Source organism: Panthera uncia, chromosome B1 (assembly GCF_023721935.1).
Source record: "Panthera uncia isolate 11264 chromosome B1, Puncia_PCG_1.0, whole genome shotgun sequence".
Classification (NCBI taxonomy): Eukaryota; Metazoa; Chordata; class Mammalia; order Carnivora; family Felidae; genus Panthera; species Panthera uncia.
In genome coordinates this window covers 178,778,005-178,798,180 of record NC_064811.1, presented here as the reverse complement: position 1 = coordinate 178,798,180, position 20,176 = coordinate 178,778,005, and the positions used below count along the sequence as shown (strand labels likewise).

At 38.5% G+C, this 20,176-nt stretch overlaps 1 protein-coding gene across 4 annotated transcripts in view; it reads left to right on the top strand.

The window, feature by feature from the left end:
* Window positions 1-20,176, top strand: part of MSR1 (macrophage scavenger receptor 1) — an 83,582-nt gene that overhangs the window by 50,925 nt on the left and 12,481 nt on the right. For 2 of the 4 annotated variants that reach the window (XM_049631698.1, XM_049631697.1), the window contains exons 8-9: window positions 501-554; window positions 18,120-18,308. In XM_049631698.1, the coding sequence (XP_049487655.1) occupies window positions 501-554; window positions 18,120-18,308 (243 nt within the window). Of the gene's footprint in view, window positions 1-500; window positions 555-2,727; window positions 3,558-18,119; window positions 18,309-20,176 lie in introns of those variants that run through there. The other 2 variants (XM_049631700.1, XM_049631699.1) reach the window with 2 other exon arrangements.

The window sequence follows — 20,176 nt, the reverse complement described above, 5'->3', positions numbered from 1 at the left end:
TTGCCTGCTTTAGGAAAATCGGATGTTTAATGCCCTTGTAGATAATTTGAGATTATGTAACGGACCTAATAGACTTTTAAAATGATGGCCATCATTGGAGTGCCTGGATGGCTCAGTTGGTTAAGAGACAGACTCTTGGTTTCAGCTCAGGTCATAATCTCAGGGTTTGTGAGTTCAGGCTCGAGTTGGACTGCTTGGGATTCTCTTCTCATTTCCTCTCTCTCTCTCTGCCCCTCCCCTCCTTGCACTTTCTCTCTCTCTCTGTCTCTCAAAATAAATGAATAAACATTAAATTTTTTAATAAAATAAAATGATATCCATTGTTATTACCATCAACATTATTGTATTTGAGCATCTGTAGGTTGTTCTAAGTTGAGATTCCAGGTTACTTTGTGACGCTCTGTCTCCATTTAAAGCAATTAATTTTTGTCTCCATTTACAGCAATTAATTTTTTAATTAGTTACAAATAAAATTGGTGCTTTTTTTGTTTATTTCCAAGGAAATCCTGGACCCAAAGGCCAGAAGGGGGAAAAAGGGAGCGGAAGCATGCTAAGTAAGTTTATGGTTCATTGTTTTATGTGTGCCTTGTAATAAATAAGCTTGTGATGATAGTGGTCTGGGCTCAAGGCAAATATTGGGAACTTCAGTATTGAGCCATAGAGATTCTTTGCAAGCCAGCCACAGTGTTCTACAAATAAAGCTTGCTAATTGGAGTAAAACAAATAGATTAAATTATTCAACTCTAAGTTTCATTACCCATTTGTATTTTGTTTTCTTGAAGAGCACAGTTTTCTAAAAGTTCCACATAGAAAACTGTTCACTTTTCAAGCCACTTTCAATCTGCTGAAGGAAAACCAAGTTTATGAATAGAAACAATTATAGCCTCCTTGCCTACTGAGTAAATTTACTGAAAGGCTACCTGTAGGAATTTGGACAATCTGAGAACCCTGACCCGTCAATTCCCTGAAGGCTGGGGTTTTTGTGTTTTGTTTTGCATCACTAAAAACTTGAAAGGTTGTGTTCTACATCACAACCTCAACAGAATACATTTCACACTGGGATCCCTTTTGTTAGGATTGTTAGAGGAGATGTCTTCAACGTACCAGGCTGTAAGTCAGTTGAATGTCTGGGCTGCGTCCACAGGGATCCAGTGAAAGGATTATGAAAAGGGATTGAGGGACCCTCCCCTGCATCCCCAGTAGGACCTGTGTGTGCTGTGTGTGTTCTCTGGGAGTAGCTGCTCGCACACACAGTGATCATAATCTCTACCCAACCAGGGTCTGTTTTAGATAGATTATGGCTAATCCTTTAATGTACCAAAACTCTAGCACTTTTCAGTCGTAGTTATTTTAAAAACGTAGTACCAATCTCTCTGCCTTAGAGCAGAAGGAATTATTTTCACCTGTACCGTGCACGGATGCCACACTTAGATAACTGAGGGTCGGCACTGTGAATGCCAGCCACTAAAGCATCACGTAGCTACAGGATGCTTTTCACAGTTGTTGCACTGTTGATCCCGTTGCCCCTAAACTGAACAACATTTAGTAGTGTGTACCTCCCCCACGAGCTTTGGCGTCACTCGGTGATTATTAGCGTTGCTGTTATTATATTAAGATACGGAAACATTAGTATACATTTTCTCCTTTGTGTTCATTACTTCTGGAATGTGATCACTTCTGATGGCTGGAACACTTTTTTTTTTATCCCACTTACCTTCCGTGCTCCTTTTCACTCCAGTTATTTTCACTTAAGCTCTTTGTAACTCTTTTCCCTATCTTCCTGTTGATCTCTGTCTTTATCTCTGCCTTTATCTCTGGTTCTTTTTTTTTTTTTTTTTTATCTCTTTTGCTCCCGTTCCTGAGACTTTTTCTGAGCCACTTAACCTTGACTCTGGGGAAGTTTGGCAAGGAAAGAACTTCTCTGTTTTGCGATCTATACACTGAACACCCACACTGCCTTCTGTTACCTGGGGTTACCAACGCTTTGAACGTGTTTTTCAGATACGTTCAGAAATGTTTCACTTACAGATATTTTCATGGCTGTTTTGAACTTAAGTGCACACTTGCTTTGTGAAAGCAATGATAGAGACATTTCTGTGTATGAGTGTTTATGATCTGCAGACTTCCCTCCATGCACTCCCCCCGCCCCATAGAGAGTATGTATAACTCCATAATGTTTCTAAAAGAGAGAAAAAATCATATACACAGACATCTATACAGTATGTTCTTCTTTTTCCTCATTTAAGTCAACATGTCAGTGGTCTGCCCACGTCGGTCCATGTGGCTTTAGCTCTTTTTTCTCAATGACTGTGCATTGTTCCATTATATAGCTGTGCCACAGTGACTATAGTATTCTATCCCCTAGTCAGGAGCGCCTGATGATTTCTTGCTTGCCATGGTTTGGCTTTATTAAGCAATGCTACATTTAGCAGTCTCGTACATGATCTTGTGGAAATACTCTATAATAGACTATTTGCTAGAAGTAGAATCAGTCCAAAGGTGGCTTGCAGTTGACAATGTGATGGTTTCTTGTAAATGGCTCCAAAAAGGTTGGGCCAATTTATTCTGCATGAAATTGCCTGATTCCCCACATCTTCAGTTACTTCTGATAAATAAAACTTTATATGAAATTATGAAATATTAAATGAAATGCATTTAATATTTTTTTAGGCATGATTTAAATATAAAAGGAATAATCACTGATTTCCTCTTTTGTACATTTGTCAGGACCAGTGCAACTCCCGGATCATATTTGGGCAGGGCCCTTTTAAGATCAGGCAGGTTGGGCAAGACACCCTCTGCTACCATCTCATTAAAAGGCCCCTCACCTCCGGACAAATCATCCGCACAACTGACTCCAAGATCCCTTTGTGGCTCCTTCAAATGACTCTGGTTCCTGTGTCGTACCCAGCTTCCACATGGCTTTCTCTCCGGGTCTTTTGTGCTGTTTGGACCTCTGTTCCTATGCTCAGACCTCTTCCCACTCCAGTAACCCACCATCGCCACCATCTGCTGGCACCCTTAGCTGGGTCACCTCCCATGTACTGACTGGCAAGCTGCTCCTACCAGTTCTCAGAGCAAGACCAGGAGCCCTCTGCTCCCCACTCATCTGATGTCTTACTGAACCCAAGTTAACCCACTGGGTTCCAGGAGACATCTCATGGATATTGATTATATTTGGGTTCTTTACATTCAAAAACAATACTCTCAATAAGTGATAGGGATAACATAAAAGAAAATTCGTTCATTCATTCATTCACTCTGCACATGTTCATTGTGTGCCTACTGGAGCCGAACATAACAGCTAATAAGATAACTATTGTCTCTGGCCCTCATAGAGCTAATAGTCCCTGAAAGCCTAGACATGGAAACAGGTGATTATACAATACAACAGAGCTATACTGGGGGAGGAACAGGGCTGTACAGGTGTTCAGAGGAGATCAAGATTATTAAATTCTTTAAAATATTAAAAAATATTGATTTTGATTCGCTTAGTTTACCTTCTTACCTGCTTACTCTACAATTATACCACCCTCCCCCCCCCCCCGTTTTTCCCCAAGTTTATAGTGAGGTAAAGTAGAGCTTGAACAGTTCATTCAACACATTTAGACCAAAACACAGAACTTACTTCCTTCAATTACCTGGCAATTTCAAGAAAATATTTTGATCGTGAAAAAATAATGCTGAAGTTTTCTATTGCAAAAAGCTCTTTTGTATTTTACGCTTTAAGTATCTAGTATAGATCCTGAAGATAAAGAAATATTTCCATAGAACTGGAAATATTTTATGTAGGTGAAGAAAGGGATAAAAAAGAGGGGAAAGAAAAGAAAAGGCAGACCGAAACAAGGAATAGGAAAAATATAGGCTATCATGTTGTTTTTGAAGTTCTTTCTGTTTATTAGCAGATGACGTTTTCACACCTCTCATTTTCTTCACGTTTTACAAATAGTCGCAGGCGTCCCAGTCTTGAATTTCTGGTAGAATTTGAGCGTGTCCGTGGGTCCCTCAGCCCTTCCATTCCCTCTCCTGGGAAAAGCGTTTCATGACACCTACCTCACAGGGTTGTTGTGAGGGTCACGTGAGATACTGTGTGTGTGTGAAGATGCCCTGTAAAATCATCAAGTGCTTTAAACACGCAAGGTCTGCTTCGCCGTGGTCTCTCTGAACCGGAATTGCTGTTCCGTGCCGGAATCACGCAGACATTTAAAACCGGTCCTGAGGATAGGAGCGAAAGCAAAATGAAAATGCAAGAAGCCAAGTAAATGTCACGGACAAAAAGAGAGAGATGCTAGAGAAGAAGATGAGATTTTATGCGAGACAGAGGAATGAAAGTGTGACCAGATCACAAATCACTGAGTTTGTCTGGGCCGAGCAGAAGAGCGTAAGTTGTAAATAAAAGAAGTGACTAAACGGAGTGTGTGCCAGAGGCCAGAAGCTGTCAACAGAGGTCCGAACAAAATGTCAGTCTAATAAAACAAGAGAGTCCAGGCTCTGAAGGACGAAGCGTGAGCCCAAGACTCTGCTGATGAGAAAGCTCCAAGAAGGGTTGAAACAAATTAGAGTTGTCAGTGGTCCTCTGGGTCTGCCCCTAATGACACCAGAGTCTCCAAGAATAAAAACAAAAAAGAGGAGGGGGAGGAATCAGCCAGTCTCGAGATGGTCCTTAGTATTAGAAGACTGGCCGGGTCGACTAGCCAGTTAATGCAAACACCTGGAGGGGAGTTGAAGCTCTTTGTCCAGGGTTGAATTAGGTGTCACTTCCTACCCCACTCTGTACTGCGGGCCAACTAGAACCTGGGAACCCGTCTTCCCTTGCCATCAGGCCGTGGTCCACACTGGCTACAGAATGACCCTGATCCCAGAGATCGTGGCAGATAATTGCAGGGCACTCCATTCACAGGTTGCTTGACAGCCCAAAGTGCAAGTAGATTCTAAGTGTGTGAAATACTGATCCAGACTTTGCAAATTAGGGGAGAAGGATTTCTCTTTTCTCCTTAGACAGAAATAGATCTGAATGCCCAGCTCAGATGCACAAATTATACCACCCTGAGTAATGTGCGAGGAAGAGACAGAAATCTGCCTCGAGCTCTCCTGCCTATCACAGGATTCCTCTGTTCTGTTCTCGCCCGACGTGGAAGTGTGTTTCAGTCAAGCAAAAACAATTCCTACTATACAATTAAACACTTCGTGTGAGGCTCTGTCCTAAACACACCGATGACCAATGTGTCATTGGTTAGTATTTTTTACCGTGCTTTATTCATGCCCAATGAAACTATAATTAGAATGTGAATTTACAGTGTCTTAAAACTCGTGCAAGGGTGTGAAATATCAGTTTGACTTCCAATTGATTTCTACTGAGGACAGCACAATCGCAAATGAATTTTGGTCTTTCTCAAAGCATTCAGCCAACCGAAGTAAAACCTTCTCCTCCAAACACTAAATAATGATAACAGTGAACATTTAGACAACACTGGGTGTGCACCAGGGGCTTTTGATGCATTATCTCATTTAATCCTCAGAAGAGCCTTTGAGGTAGGTACTTTGTTATTCCCATTTTGTAGATTGGAAACTGAAGCTCACTGCTGATAAATGGAAGGGCAGAAACTCAAAGCCAGGTGTATCAATCTCCAACGTCCCATGTTGTAACTATGACTGCATTCAACACCCCCACACTAGTTTTATCTTTGCTAAATATAAATGCCGCAAATGCATAGCGTGGAGGGTGTGGGGAAAAGAGGGAAAGAGATTTGTAATAAGCAACTTGGTTTTCCGGAATGGGCCTAATAATTTGAAGACACAAAGCAGGTGGAAATTCTTAGAGTATGACTTCCATTATTTCAAATTAAAAAAAAAAAAAAAAAAAGCATTGCCAATTAATCTTGATTTGTGTATGTTTCTACCTTCGCATACCATGTCGGCTCTTGCCTCCAGTTCTGCCCCACATCTATTATTCAGAACCATAGTCTCCCCGGAATACCTGTGAAGTTTACATTGTCGGTAATAAGAGTTATTTACTTATGGGCGTGAGGAGAAAGAACCACCTGTCAATACTGTTTTTATTTCGGTAACTGGCTCACTCTTAACATTTTTTCAGTAACTGGCTCACAGATATATTTTTGAATATAATCTGGCTGCTTTGATGTCCCTCTTCTGTTATTGTGTCTCTTTTTCCAAACCCAGTTGTGTACTTTTCTCGGCAGCACCCGTTATGATTGAGCAGAATACGCCATCGGGAGCCACGTGGCTCCAGGTAACTTAGCTAAGCCTTCTTGTTCTTGACACTCTGTGGTTTTTAAAGCTTTATGCGAGTCCATGAGGTGTTGTCAAAACGTGTAACGTTCCGTTAACACAATGGGTGTGTTCCCGAATAGTGGAGATGACTAATACATCGTGTAAGTTGAAATAAGAGATTTAAATCGGGGATGGATCCAGCGGTCAGCGTTTACCCTGTTGGGTCTCTCTTCCGAGCTGACTCAACACAGCCCGACTCCTACCTGAGCCACTTAAGAAGGAAAGGGAAAAAAAATAATAATAATCAGTACAGCTCCACCCAGGTCTCTCACACCAGCAAAATTTGAAATCCATCTAGTTACGAGCCTGAAAGTGGTGGACTAGACCCAACACACCGGTTCCCATCATCCACAGCCTCAGAAGACCAGATGGCTTGCCTGCCCCGCTTCAGAGAACCGGGTGCTGGCTTCCCACTCTGCAGTCACTGTGGTCTCACGCCAACACGAGATCGTTTCCTTTGTTCCAATTCAAGCACCGTCCGACATCGGGCTCACAACCATACTCGCCCCCTCTCGCCCTGGACTTCTCTGGAAATGCACCATCCTGCAGAGGGAATCTCAACACCAGATTCCCCAGGACCACACAGTTGCTGGCTTGCACGTGAAGTGCCCGAGAAATATCTCCCATTATGGCTTAACCTACAGACTGGCCCCTTCCCAGGGGTGCTCTGTGTGATTTCCATTCCCTGCTTCCCTGAATTATTCGCATTCTGCCTGACCCACTCACTGCAAAATGGAACACCTGAATCCCAGAACTTTTCAGATGCTCATTACCGGGAACTATTTAAAGGAATCTTAATGTGAATGATTTAGCAAAATGAAAACCACCCTTCTTCCTAATGATGTTCTGTGTAATTCTGATTTTCCATTTCCTAGAAATGCTGAAAGGTAAATTGCTTCACCTGAACACAAATATTCAGTCTCTGTGCACAATATTTTTGCAAAAACTCCACATGGCTTATAGCATAATTCATTTATTCCCTACAAAATGATTATCTGTTCTATTCCAAAACAAGCTTTCATGCCAAACTCTCTCCTGTTGTAGTCTCCTGTTATATTCTGTTACCTTCTATTTCACTCGCACATAGAAATACTATGTCTATACCAAAAGAACATGTATTATATTAATCACAGAAAGTAGCCAAATGAGTATTATTACTGTAGTAAAACATCTAGTAAGCCCTTAATAAATACTTTTGCAGGTTTTTTAAAAAAAAAATTAATGTTTGTTTATTTTTGAGAGACAGAGAAACAGAGCACAAGTAGGAGAGGGGCAGAGAAAGAAGGAAACACACAATCTGAAGCAGGCTCCAGGCTCTGAGCTCTCATCACAGAGCCTGATGCAGGGTTCAACCCCATGAACCGTGAGATGATGACCTGAGCTGAAGTCGGCCACTTAACTGAGCCACCCAGGTGCCCCTTTGCCGTTTTCTTTCTTTCTTTCTTTTTTTTTTTTAAATAGACTCTGCTAAGCCTTTAAATAAAGTTGGCATTTCAGTGGCACAGTGATTTTGTTAAAGGGAGGTTTTTACTGTGCTCAGATCATGACCTAACAGGGATGGCTGCTTCTAACTTATAAATTAGAGAAAAAGCTGTATTTTCAAATTTATACCCATTGAGGGACTCTGTTACTCATTTCATTTGCAGCTAAACACAAAACAGAGAGGAAAAGAGAGGAAGACGTGGATTAGTCTGATAGGGTTGTGAGAACAAAGTACGACAGACAGAGTGACTAAACCCAAATCTGTTCCCTCCTAGTTCTGGACCCTGGAAGTCCAAGATCTAAGTGCCCTCAGGACACTAGTCCTGTTGGATTAGGCCCCACCCGTATGGCCTCAGTCAACCTGAACTATCTCCTTAGAGGCCCTATCTCTATATACAGTCACATGGGTATTAGGATGTCCACAGTTGTATTTTGGGTGGATGTAATTCATCCTATAACAGGAAAGTATCGAGAATTGATCTCAGTGTCTGAAGTCTCACATCTAAATCTTCGCGGGGCAAAGCTGGAACTTTCAGAATGAGGAAGATCTGCTTCAGGTGTCTCTGCCCATCTTCCTGTCCCTCACTTCTCAAGGCCTACATTGTATAGGAAGTAAATGTGAGACATTCTGCTGTTTTTGTAGTTATAAAATCAATTTCACTTTTATTTGTTTCTTGTCAATGTTTTGTTTTGACATTTCAGGGATGTTCTTTTACATTACGGTGTTTTCATGGAATAATAAAGATCGCCAGGCTAATTCAGTTTAAGTAGACTGTAACCAATGGTGATTAATTAGATCATGAGAAAAAGAATGACCTGGGAAGCTATTTCTTGAGAATGTTTATTCTCAAATAATCACCATTTATGCCTTTGTAAGAGTTTTTTTAAGTAGAAAGTAGTGGAAACTTGCTTAATGGAGACACAGAACCTATTGATTCACATAATGGAGAATTCCAAGAGATGGTTTTGCTTCAGGCTTAGTGGGATCCAGGAGTTCAAACTAAGTCATTTAGATTCAGTATCTCTCTCCTTCTCTCTCTCTCTCTCTCTCTCTCTCTCTCATCCATTCATAGTCTATTAGGCTCTTGCTGTGCTGCAGAATCTGCACATTTATCCATGTCTGAGAAAGAGTGCCACCTTTTTCCTTCAAAAGAACTCTTGTGGTCTCTTTTTGGAATCTGAGTTTTCCCTTGACTAAGTACTGTAGTCTGTAAAGGATCAATACCAAATGATGGGTTGGGCAGGATCACCCCTTCAGAATCTCAGAGTGCAGGGCTAAAGTTCCTGAAAAAGTGGATCAACTGCGCTGCTAACTAATACTTAATAATATTCTTGTTAAGTGCTTATTGGACAGCAATATTAGGTCATTTCTTCCATGATGCAAAAAAATTCTTTTATTGGTCTGACATTTGTTCTCAGGCTATGGTGAGCATCAGAATGATCTCTCAGGCTTTTATCCCATATGGATGGCTGGACTCAACATACAGAGATGTTTATTTCAGGAATTTGGGTTGTGGGCTGCTATGTGCGGTTTCCAGAAGCTTTCTTTGGAATTCTGAAGCACAGTGTAGTTGAAAATTTCTTTTATACGTGATACTTTTGTCGTATCATCACCGATTCCCAATTAGGCCAGAAATCTGAATTTTTAAGAAATAATAATATTCATAACAATATCTATAACAGAAAGAGTGAGTCTTCTGGGCCAGGTGTTCTACAGAGCCCTATGTATATACCTACTTCATTTAATCCTCTCAAGAAACCTATCTGTCTGCTGTTTTTCCCATGAGGATTTAGAACAGGTCATTAACCTGTGCAAAATCACACAGCTAGCATATATGAGGCGGAGTGTGAATCTCGGTTTATCTCATTTTAAATCCTATCACATTAGAGTCTCTTTAGTCTCTTTTGCAAACCTCTTCAAAGTACATTCATGGACTAAACCAGTTCTCACGAAAGTCCTAGAAGGCAATTCCACAAGATGTCATAACAAATGAAGAAATGAAATACAATGAAAGCAGGCAAAACAATTTGTCCGAAGTCATAAAGGAAGTTTGCAGCCTGACTTCCCATCTAAACAAGCTTCCTGTTTTATGATACAGATCCTCACCGCCCACCCCACCCCCCCCAGCCCCCTCTGGTAAATAAGCACTAGGACCCTCTCATGTGAAATAAAGCATTTAGTACCCTAACCTAAGGACCCACATTTTGCATTATTTTCTGCTTTTCTTTCTGTTATTATCCAAACAAAATTTGCTATCCTGTGCTTTTTTTCTTGTTTCTAAGAGTATCTACTTTGATTACACCAAAACAGCCAAAGTTTAAGCTAAGCAAATGGAAGCAATGAGTCCTGGAGGAGAGAGAAACAGCTTTTTTCGTTGGATATTTGAGACATCAAGTGATGTGTCCTCAAATATTGTGGACACAGCTTTCGGACACAAATCATGGCTTCTACTATCAAATGCAGACTGTCTATGCTATTTTCTACCAGTCCCGGCAAGTCAGTCGTGATGGCCCCCTGGAGCTCTGAAAAGTTATGAGCCTAAACAAAATATAGCACACAATGACAAAGAGAATGTATATTGGCTTTTAATTTACCTCCTGATCCAATTCAAGGGGCAAACACTCAGTTATTTTAGAAAATAATTTTCTCTTCTCTAAAAAGTCAAAGAATCTGTCCTGGGTTGTCAGCCTTGCCAATAACTGGACAGATAAATCTTCCTTGGGCCAAAGTTAAGACATTTTTCTCCACGAAATCCACAACTCAAAATCCCCACAGTCTATGATTTCATAGTTTCCTAGAATAACTTTCAGAATGAAATAAAATGAATAATTCTATCACTACCTTTTGTATAGTACTTTACTATTTAAAATACATTTTTTCCACATAATGTCATATTTGACACCTCAAATGTAGGAGGTACGTGTTAATATATTTATAAATAGTCAAGGCTCAAATAGGCTAAATCACTTATCAATGTCTTAACAGATTATAAAGAGGGACACAAGGACATTTATGAGGTCTGACTGATGTCTACATTTTCAGAAATCAGAAAGAATGATAATGTAATTAATGCTATTTTGTGGTGTGAGTTTTCTAAATTAGCTCCATTCAATATCTTAATGGTTTTAAGTGAAGAGCAAATTGTAAATAGTCTAAAAATAGGCAAGTAAAATGCACCTTTATAAATTTTTTGCAGTTCTCCTCAGCAACTCCAGAAACTAAGACCCACGTAGAAATGAGATATTAAATAATAACAAAATTGGTCTAAAATGATAATCAATACCCTAATATGTGGATACGGTCCCTTGAAGAAAACAATATGGTCTTTGAAACACAGACACGTCTGTTTAATTGACAATTTGGAAATCCAGTAGTAGAAGCAACATTAGCGCCCAGGATACTCACAGACAACTTACACTCCCAACCACACTTGCTTTTCTTGTCTTACTCAACCTTTCCGTTTTGTCTCCGCCCCCCCCCCCCCCACAACATAAACTTATTCTTAACCATCATATCCTTGTGGGGATCTGCACAACAAGAGAGGTATTCTTTTTAAACACAAAGTTCTTCCATCTTAAAAATTTACCACTTCTTCCAGCAAGATTCTTTTAAAGCTATCTCCGATGAGAAAGCTCAAAAAGTGACAAATGAAATACAGGCAAGAATAGCCTTCTGCTACTTTTTAATTTGCACACACTGAAGTAATTCACTCCCACTCATAATTAAGTTAGATTTACTCAGTGCTATGTGAGTTTGGTATCGCGGATTTTGAAGCAACAGATTCTCAGTCTTTAGTTATTCAGCAGTTGAACTATGAGTGTTCAGTATAATCACGGTGGAGTTTGCTAACTAATTTCCAGTGAATTTCCAATGTCGCCAAAATATCTACTACCTGCCTCTTCTGCAGTCCTCAAATCTTGGGCCTTTAGTTTGTTCTTCAATGTTAAAATAAAACTGAACACCAACCTCATGTTCTAAGGCAATTTGAGTGCCTCCTATCTGAAATAGTCTGATGAAAATACAGAAAAAATTACCTTCCATCATGTATCTTCCCTGCTACCTCTGTAATACTGGGTTTAAGAATGTGAAAATTCACATCCGCATGAACCCTCAGAATATGACCTTACTTGGAAGTCGCATCTTTGCAAGTGGAATTAAGCTAAGATGAGGTCATATTGGATCCAGGTGGTCCCTAACTCAAATGACATCTTTATGAGAGGGACACACAGACCCAGGAAGAAAACAGAGGCAGAGATTGGAGTGACACAGTTACAAGCCAAGGAACATTAATAACTGCCAGGAGCCACTAGAAGCTAGGAAAATGTGAGGAAGTATTTCTCCGAAGAGCCTTCAGAAGGAGTATGACCATGTGGACATCTTGATTTCAGACTTCTGGATTCCAAACCTGTGAGGGAATAAATTTCTTGTTTTAAGCCACACGATGGGGATCATTCGTTGTGGTTGGTTTAGGAAACAACCTACATACCTTTCTTTCTCTCCACACTGCTCATTCCACAATGAGCACTACATCTCTGCCTTCATTTGAGGAAGAAGCCTAGTGCTGCCTGGGGATCTGAGAGGATTTTACTGAAGGCTTAGTTATAATAGGAAAATGCAAGCAGAACAGTCTACAAGGTAAAGGTGAACCTCAGATTTCATTGTCTTGAAATTCCCAGCCAGTGTAGACACTACATTTTCCTCCCTGGCCGCTCTCAATCTCTCCGCTGTCATCAGACTACACTGCACGCCTCTTCTCCACTAAGACCCTCTCCATCTACTTTGTGCTCTGCTCTGTCTCGGATTTCCAAAATGTTTGTCTCCTTCAACTTCCAGAGTAAGATTCAAAATCTGTTACGGTAATTTTCCAGAGAGGTTTAACTCTGTTTCTCCAGACATCTGATATCAAGGTTGTGCGGTTCATAGCTAACTACCTCATGAAGCTAATTATCATAAAGAAGACATCACTTTCCTTTCTAGAGGAATTTGGCCACATTGTGAGGACTTCCAGATCAAACTGCAATCAGATTTTTTTTTTTTAATTTACTGAATTTGGAAATAAATATAATAATTACCATTGTAATAAATTTAACCCTGAATTCTAATTCTAATAAATGATATGAATAAAGAAAACGTGACCATGAAGTAAATGATACGGTAATAGTTGAGATAACTATACTCCTCAAGAATTGTTTTTAACCTCCGTTCTTGACTTCTACGCAAGTAGCGGTGAGGGACACGTGCAAAGAAGCCCCCATAGTTCACGTCCTTCCTGATCTCTCTTTTCAGATTAGAATTTTCCCTATCTAATAGAGCCTAGTAGAGTTAGAATCCCTTTTTTTTCAAACTCTTAAGACTGGCACTGAAGCACTTTTGTAACTTATTTAGGGCTCACGTGTGGCTCCATCAACAGAGCTGTAGATGTGTTCTCTTCTTTAAATAAAATATATTTCAAATATAAAGGGAAAAAAGATGAACATTTATAACAAACACCTACCCAGTAGTCATGTACACATCACCTGGATTTTGGAGAATTTGACGTTTTACCATACCGACTACAGGTATTTGTTTTTTACGAAACAGAATGTTAACTAATACAGTTGAGACCCTATTTATGCCAGCGTCCCTAGCTTTTCCAGGGTGAACCTTTATCTTGGAATATATATGTCTCTTTCCATTTCTGGTTTTATACATTTGCTACATATGTATTATGCACAAACAGCAGACAATATTGTGTGTGTTCCTTCCATGAATGGCCTTATATCTCGCTCATTCTGAGCTTGTTCTTTCCTCTCAATTTTGTGAATTTCAGCTTTGAGTCATTGACCCTTTACAAGAGTAAGGACATTAGTGACTCTCCAGCCACAACTTCTTTTATGAATCTTAGTTTTTAAAATAATGCAATTCCAGAAAATAAGAAAAAGATTATATATTCAATTTCTTGCCCCATATACAAAATTACTGTAATTTCCTTGGGTACTTCTGGTCTTTTTGTATAATACTTGTATTATCATCTTTGTTTTTCCATTTCTACATGATCTTTTGATGTTATGCTTAATGCCCCCAAAACTCTTCATTTAATGTATATATAATAATCAACTCTTTTTCTATTCTAAGATATTTATTATAGTTATGTTTTATTTCCTCCTTTCAAAATAAGCCCACAATAAACAAAACAGAAATAACCTCCAAAGTTGTTAACTTTTATTATGTTTTGAATTATTTCTTCACATTACATTATAAAACTTTTTGTAAATTACCTGCTCTATGACATACTTTTCTTTTGAAAAAATTTTCTTATGATCATAGAAATATGAGTGAGCTATTAGTATAATAAATATCTTATATATTGGTTTTATTTTATATACAGACTTTTAAGAATATATAGAAATGATCAGTACTATACCCTTCCCTTCAGAACTGGGAACTAAGAATAGTCAGATTGCCTGTAGGAAGTTAAACGAAAATGAATCAGAGCAGAGATATGCCAAATCACCTAACCTGATGGAATGTATTAACATATGTAAAGAAAAATGTATTAACCAAACAGTGTTGGCCAGTCCCAGAGGCAAAATCTCATTGCTGTGTCTCATTGTAAATTAATAAATTAATTAAAGTAATAATTCACTGATTGCAATTTGACTTCCTGTGCAGATTGCCCACGGGGAGAAAATGGCCTTGTCAAGTAGATACAAATATTCCAGTTTTTGAGGCAATTACATTTCTTGCTGTAAATTGAATTGACATTTAGTCCCAAGATTCTGTTTAACGTTAGTCTGCCACTAAGAAATAAATCCTCTGAACCTACAAAACTGGGTTTTAGGATATATAAAGGCTTCTGATCATCCCTCCCACCTTGGGGGGCTCTCAGTAAATAGCCACATCCTTTCTTCCCAGAATGGGACTCGTTTATCTCAGGTAAACCAGCATCTTCCCTTACTGCTACTACACGTAGGAATTATAGTCCCTCCAGACACCTGTGAAATATTGAATTCTATGTCTTCTATTGTTTGATATTTTCAGCATTTACTAACTCCATCCACTCAGGAATGCACTTTGCACATCAGGAAGAGCTCACGGTGATTCATTCACTCACTCATACCTTAACTCTTCATCAAGTGCCTCCTAAGTGAAATCCTGTGCTCTGCCAGGTGCTGAAATGTTAGCGGTAAGGATCTCAGTTTAATGGAGAAAACAAACTGGTTTAGAGTGCTTTGGTGGGTCATTAGTGCTGCTGAAGCTTCAAGACGGAAACCTATCCAAACCCTGGGACTGGAGGCGGCACGGGGAGAACTGGATGGTGTGTGTGTGGGAGAAAGGGTGTAGGGGGTTGAGGGAGCATTTCCAACAGCGATCAAAGCTCCAGAAATAAGGGAGAGCAAGGCTTATTTGGGAAATGTGACCAGTTATGTAACAGAAGTAAAAAGCAAGAAGTGCATGGATGGAGTGGTTCTCAGCGGAGCTGGAAAGGAAAGCAGAGATGCGCCATGACCTTATTTGTTCCAGGACCACTTAGCAAAAGTATCCCTACCGAAATCCTCTGGCATTCTAGTCCATGGATTGTGTTTTCAACTACACCAGGGGTTGGCAAGCTTTTTCTGCAGAGGGTGAGATAGTAGATATTTTTGGCTTGCTGAAAAACTTGGTCTTAGGGTAGTTAAACGCTTTCATAAGGTCATAGAAGCCATGTGAGAGGCGGAACTAAAATCCAGATTATCTGATTCTTGGGTTTTTCACTTCAGCTATACTCTACAGTGACAGATATAAAAAAGAAAGAAAACACATCTAAATATATAGTATAATTAATATTACATAACTATATCAAGATTTTTTAAATATCTATTATGAGCTGGACTTACTGTCTTTGCTCAAAACTCACCTTCAATTAGGAAATAGCTCCCCTACTCTTTCTTACTTGACAAATGCATTAACACTGTCTACATGCCAACAAAGCTGGCCACACCACCGACCAAATCTGTCACCACCTTGGTCTTCGACTTCCAGGCTCCAGAACTGTGAAAAATACCACGTTGATTGTTTAAGCCACCCAGTCTATGGTGTTGTGTTATAGAGCCTGAACAGGCTAAGACGATACTAATGTTTGAGAAATACTACCCCAGGATACACAAGGCTTCTTAATGACATTTTGGGAGGGGTAAGTGGTAAAGAATACACAGCCATAACACTTTCCTACGCCTATTTGGGTAAGAAGAACATCAAGCTCATGTAATCAGCTGTTTGAATATGATGTGTTTTGTCACAGCATCATGATAAATATATTATGTGTGGGTATATTTGACTTCTGGAAAGACAAAACCTTTGGGGGTGGTACTTGTTAATACTACATGACTCTAATATTTTAAAACATTAAACAATCCACGCCTGGATTATTATTGCCCATTTTCTTAAGCAATTATAACGAATGACTGGGTCACATGGGTATTTTACTTGGTAATTGAAAGTGTGAATACTGTAACAACAAATTATTTTGCCTTTAAGAATGTTTTAAACTCATGTTTATTAAGTGAGGAATGGCTTATGCACTTGGGCCTGATTACATTAATTCGGTATTTAGCACTGAATTCTATTTTGGAAGAATCAAGAAAATAATTATAATTATAAATACCACATATTAACATGTTAGCTTTTTATGTTTTTGAGTGGCTCAGTCAGTTTTGTTATAGAATGTTATAGAAAATTGTTGGTATTCTTTACTGGATTATGGTTTCAATAAAATTTAGAAAAAAAATGTTGCTGAGTATTTCTTCAATTAATTGAGCTTTGTAAACCCATTCCCTAACACTCCATTTTCGTATGACAGGGATATATTTGGTGATAGTCACATCTTGCTTTTTTCACTATAGTGTTTCTCAAACTTACATTAAAAAGATACATTTAAATAGAACTGTACTTATTCGTTGGCTTTTATAATTATTAGAGAATATTGTTATTTTTATTTAGCCATGAACTAAATTTTAAAAGTATTTTCTGTCTCTGCCTTTCATTCTATTCTTCAGCCAAATGATTTATAAATGAAAACTTACTAGAATAATAAAGGTTCTTTAAAGAAATTTTGATTCTCTGGGGGCACCTGGGTGGCTTAGACGGTTAAGCGTCCAACTTCGGCTCAGGTCATGATCTCGCGGTCCGTGAGTTCGGGCATTATGTTGGGCTCTGTGCTGACAGCTCAGAGCCTGGAGCCTGTTTCGGATTCCGTGTCTCCCTCTCTCTGCCCCTCCCCTGCTCACGCTCCGTCTCTCTGTCTCTGAAAAATGAATAAGCCTTAAAAAAATAATAATAAAAATTAAAAAAGAAATAAAAAAAGAAATTTTTATTCTCCAAGTGACTTGTTTTTATAATATTTACATACTTTTATTTATCTGTCCCTAAGTTCATTATATATATATATATATATACAATATATATATTGTATATATATATATATATATTGTATATATATATATGTTGTTTTCTTTAAAAATAGGAGGCACGGGGCACCTCAGTGGCTCAGTCTGTTAAGCGTCTGACTTTTGATTTTGGTTCGGATCATGATCTCATCGCTGAGACAGAGCCTTGTGTCTTTGGATTCTGCCCTGGGTGTTCTCTCTCTCGTGCTCTCTCTCTCTCTCTCTCTCTCTCTCCCAAAACACAAAACAAAACAAAAAAACCAAAAGAGTCATTTAATAGTCATTTAAATGTGCACATGATCAAAATTTTATAAAGGTTTATCATATATAGCAATTTGATTAATTTTGCGAACAAAATTTTTATAGTTAAACACATAGTATATTTCTTCACAAAGTTTATTGCCTTAGTAATTTCTCAAAATATCCAAAATAATAAATATTGTCACTATAGTTATCTTGATTCTCTTGTAAAAGATAGGATGTTTGGTCATCTATTTTTATGTTTATAATTTATAAAATATCTTCCACTTCCTACATCATCGAAAGTCACTGGATTATGTGTTCCGGTTTGTGTGTTAATGTGGCAAGAAAATAACCAATTTGTTATTATTTTTACTAAGTAGTATGAAAAGTCTTTAGCATATTAATAAACTTTTAGATGTTGAATTTTAAAGTCTTTGGGGCATAATATTTGAAGTGTTCTCATATATGTAACTTATATAAATTGTATATGTCACTCATAGAAGTGTTGAGACCGAAGAAATTCGACTTCAGTTTTGACTAATGCAATATCTGCAATTAAACTCTTTACCAACAGGTGGTGCTAGAAAGTTTAATATTTGTTTCAGTAGTCCTACTTCTTGGGGGAAAAATGTGGCGATTTTTTAAGCACTATAAAACAATAGTTATATATAATTAACCCCTGCTTGCTTTTGTTCCAGCTCCACCTAAGACCGTACGATTGGTTGGTGGTAGCGGTCCTCATGAGGGCAGAGTGGAGATTTTCCACAGTGGCCACTGGGGCACAGTCTGTGATGACCACTGGGAGCTACGAGGTGGACAGGTCGTCTGTAGAAGTTTGGGTTACCAAGGTGTTCAAGCTGTGCATAAGGGAGCTTACTTTGGACAAGGTAATTAAAAAATATATTTCATATATATATATATATATATATATATGTATATATATATGTATATATAGTTTTTTTATATGTATATATAGTTTTATATATAAATATATATGGTATATATATATATATATACTATACTATATAGTATACTATATACTATAGTATACTATAGTATACTATATACTATAGTATATAGTATATAGTGTACTATATAGTATAGTGTATATATATATATATATATATATATGTATATATAGTTTTTTTTAATGAAATGTTGGCCCCTCTCTAATACATAGGATATAGTAGCAGCAGGAACATATAAAATAGGAAGAGATATCCTATGTAGGAGTTTTTTTCAAAATCCCTTCCTAGAAAGTAGAAATGAAAAGAAATAGATCTTAAAAATAAATGGCATACGCTCTCAGGCGATCTTTAGTGTTTAAACGGTGTTTAGACTCATTTGGTTCAGTAGACAACACCAGAGGAAAATAGTGATTGGTGCAGTAGAAGAGAACTAGGGACAAGTGAACCGTAGGCCGTCCTGGGAAGCTCAGTTTATGGATCCGGGTCTTGGGGGGCATAGGAGCATTTCCCGGTGCTTGCTCACATTCTCTCCTCTGCGGAACTGGAGAGCCGGGCACCGGCTTGTGCATCTTCCTCGCAGTCGTGTTCCACAGCAGTGAGATCTATCCTTGGTCCCTGATGGAGCACCTGTATTCTAAAAGGACAGTGAGGAGCCATGAAAGAGAAAGAAGCGATTACATAGGCTCTCCCTACCTGCTCCTTATGATTTCTCTAAATCCTTTAAGAAACGTGATGAGAAATAAGGGAAGAGGTAGGTTACTTTCCCCTCTATTTGAGGTTCGTAAAACACTGAGTAATTCTGTTGCTGCATGCATATTTGTGTATTTTTACCCAGCTGACTCCATAACCTGCTCTATGAATGTATTAAAGAGCTAGGAAGAGAGGCACCTGGGTGGCTCAGTTGGCCTAGCGTCCAACTTCGGCTCAGGTCATGATCTCGCAGTTCTTGAGTTTGAGCCTCATGTCAGGCTCTGTGCTAACAGCTCAGAGCTTGGAGCCTGCTTCAGATTCTTTGTCCCTCCCCTCACCACCCCCCCCTCTCAAAAATCAATAAACGTTAAAAAAGAATTTTTTTTTAAGAGCTAGGAAGAAAATTTGCAGGGGCCAAAAGTATTTGAATGTATACATCTTAACATTTTTACTGTCTCATTTATTTTTCCTAAGTGGGTACCTTACAACAGGTTTTATGTATAATTAAACATATGAGCGTTTCAATTCTAAATGATAAAGAGATTAGAAAAAAGTAACCATATAAATTAGACTTTTAAAGTCACTATTTTTTTCCTTATTTACTCTACAAATCTGACAAATACATAATTAGTTTCTCTGAAATTGATGTTGACAAAAAAAATTGGCCTTCTTGATTTTATTAAGTGTTATTTTAGATATGGGCAAGAAGAATTTTCATGCAAAGTTATAAACATAAGATTATCTGGTAATGCTGCTATTTTGTCTATAGCAATAAAATAAGGGAGTGTGTCAAGATAAATAAACTTTAAAAGAAGAGATAAATTGGGGCGCCTGGGTGGCTGAGAGCCTGCCTGGGATTCTCTGTCTCCCTGTCTCTTTCTGTCTCTCTGTCTCTCAAAAATAAATAAGCATTTAAAAAGAGAGAGAAATTTAAGCAGAGATCCAGGTTCCAAAGTCTTCAGGGGTCAGAAAAATCATTTAGTCTCATATGAAGAGGTGAGATAAGACAAAAGAGTGTGGTGATGGCAAGAATTTCTGTACCTAGGCTCAGCCCCTGGCCCCAGTTTTTAATTTGTGTCTTACAGCTTTGAACAAAA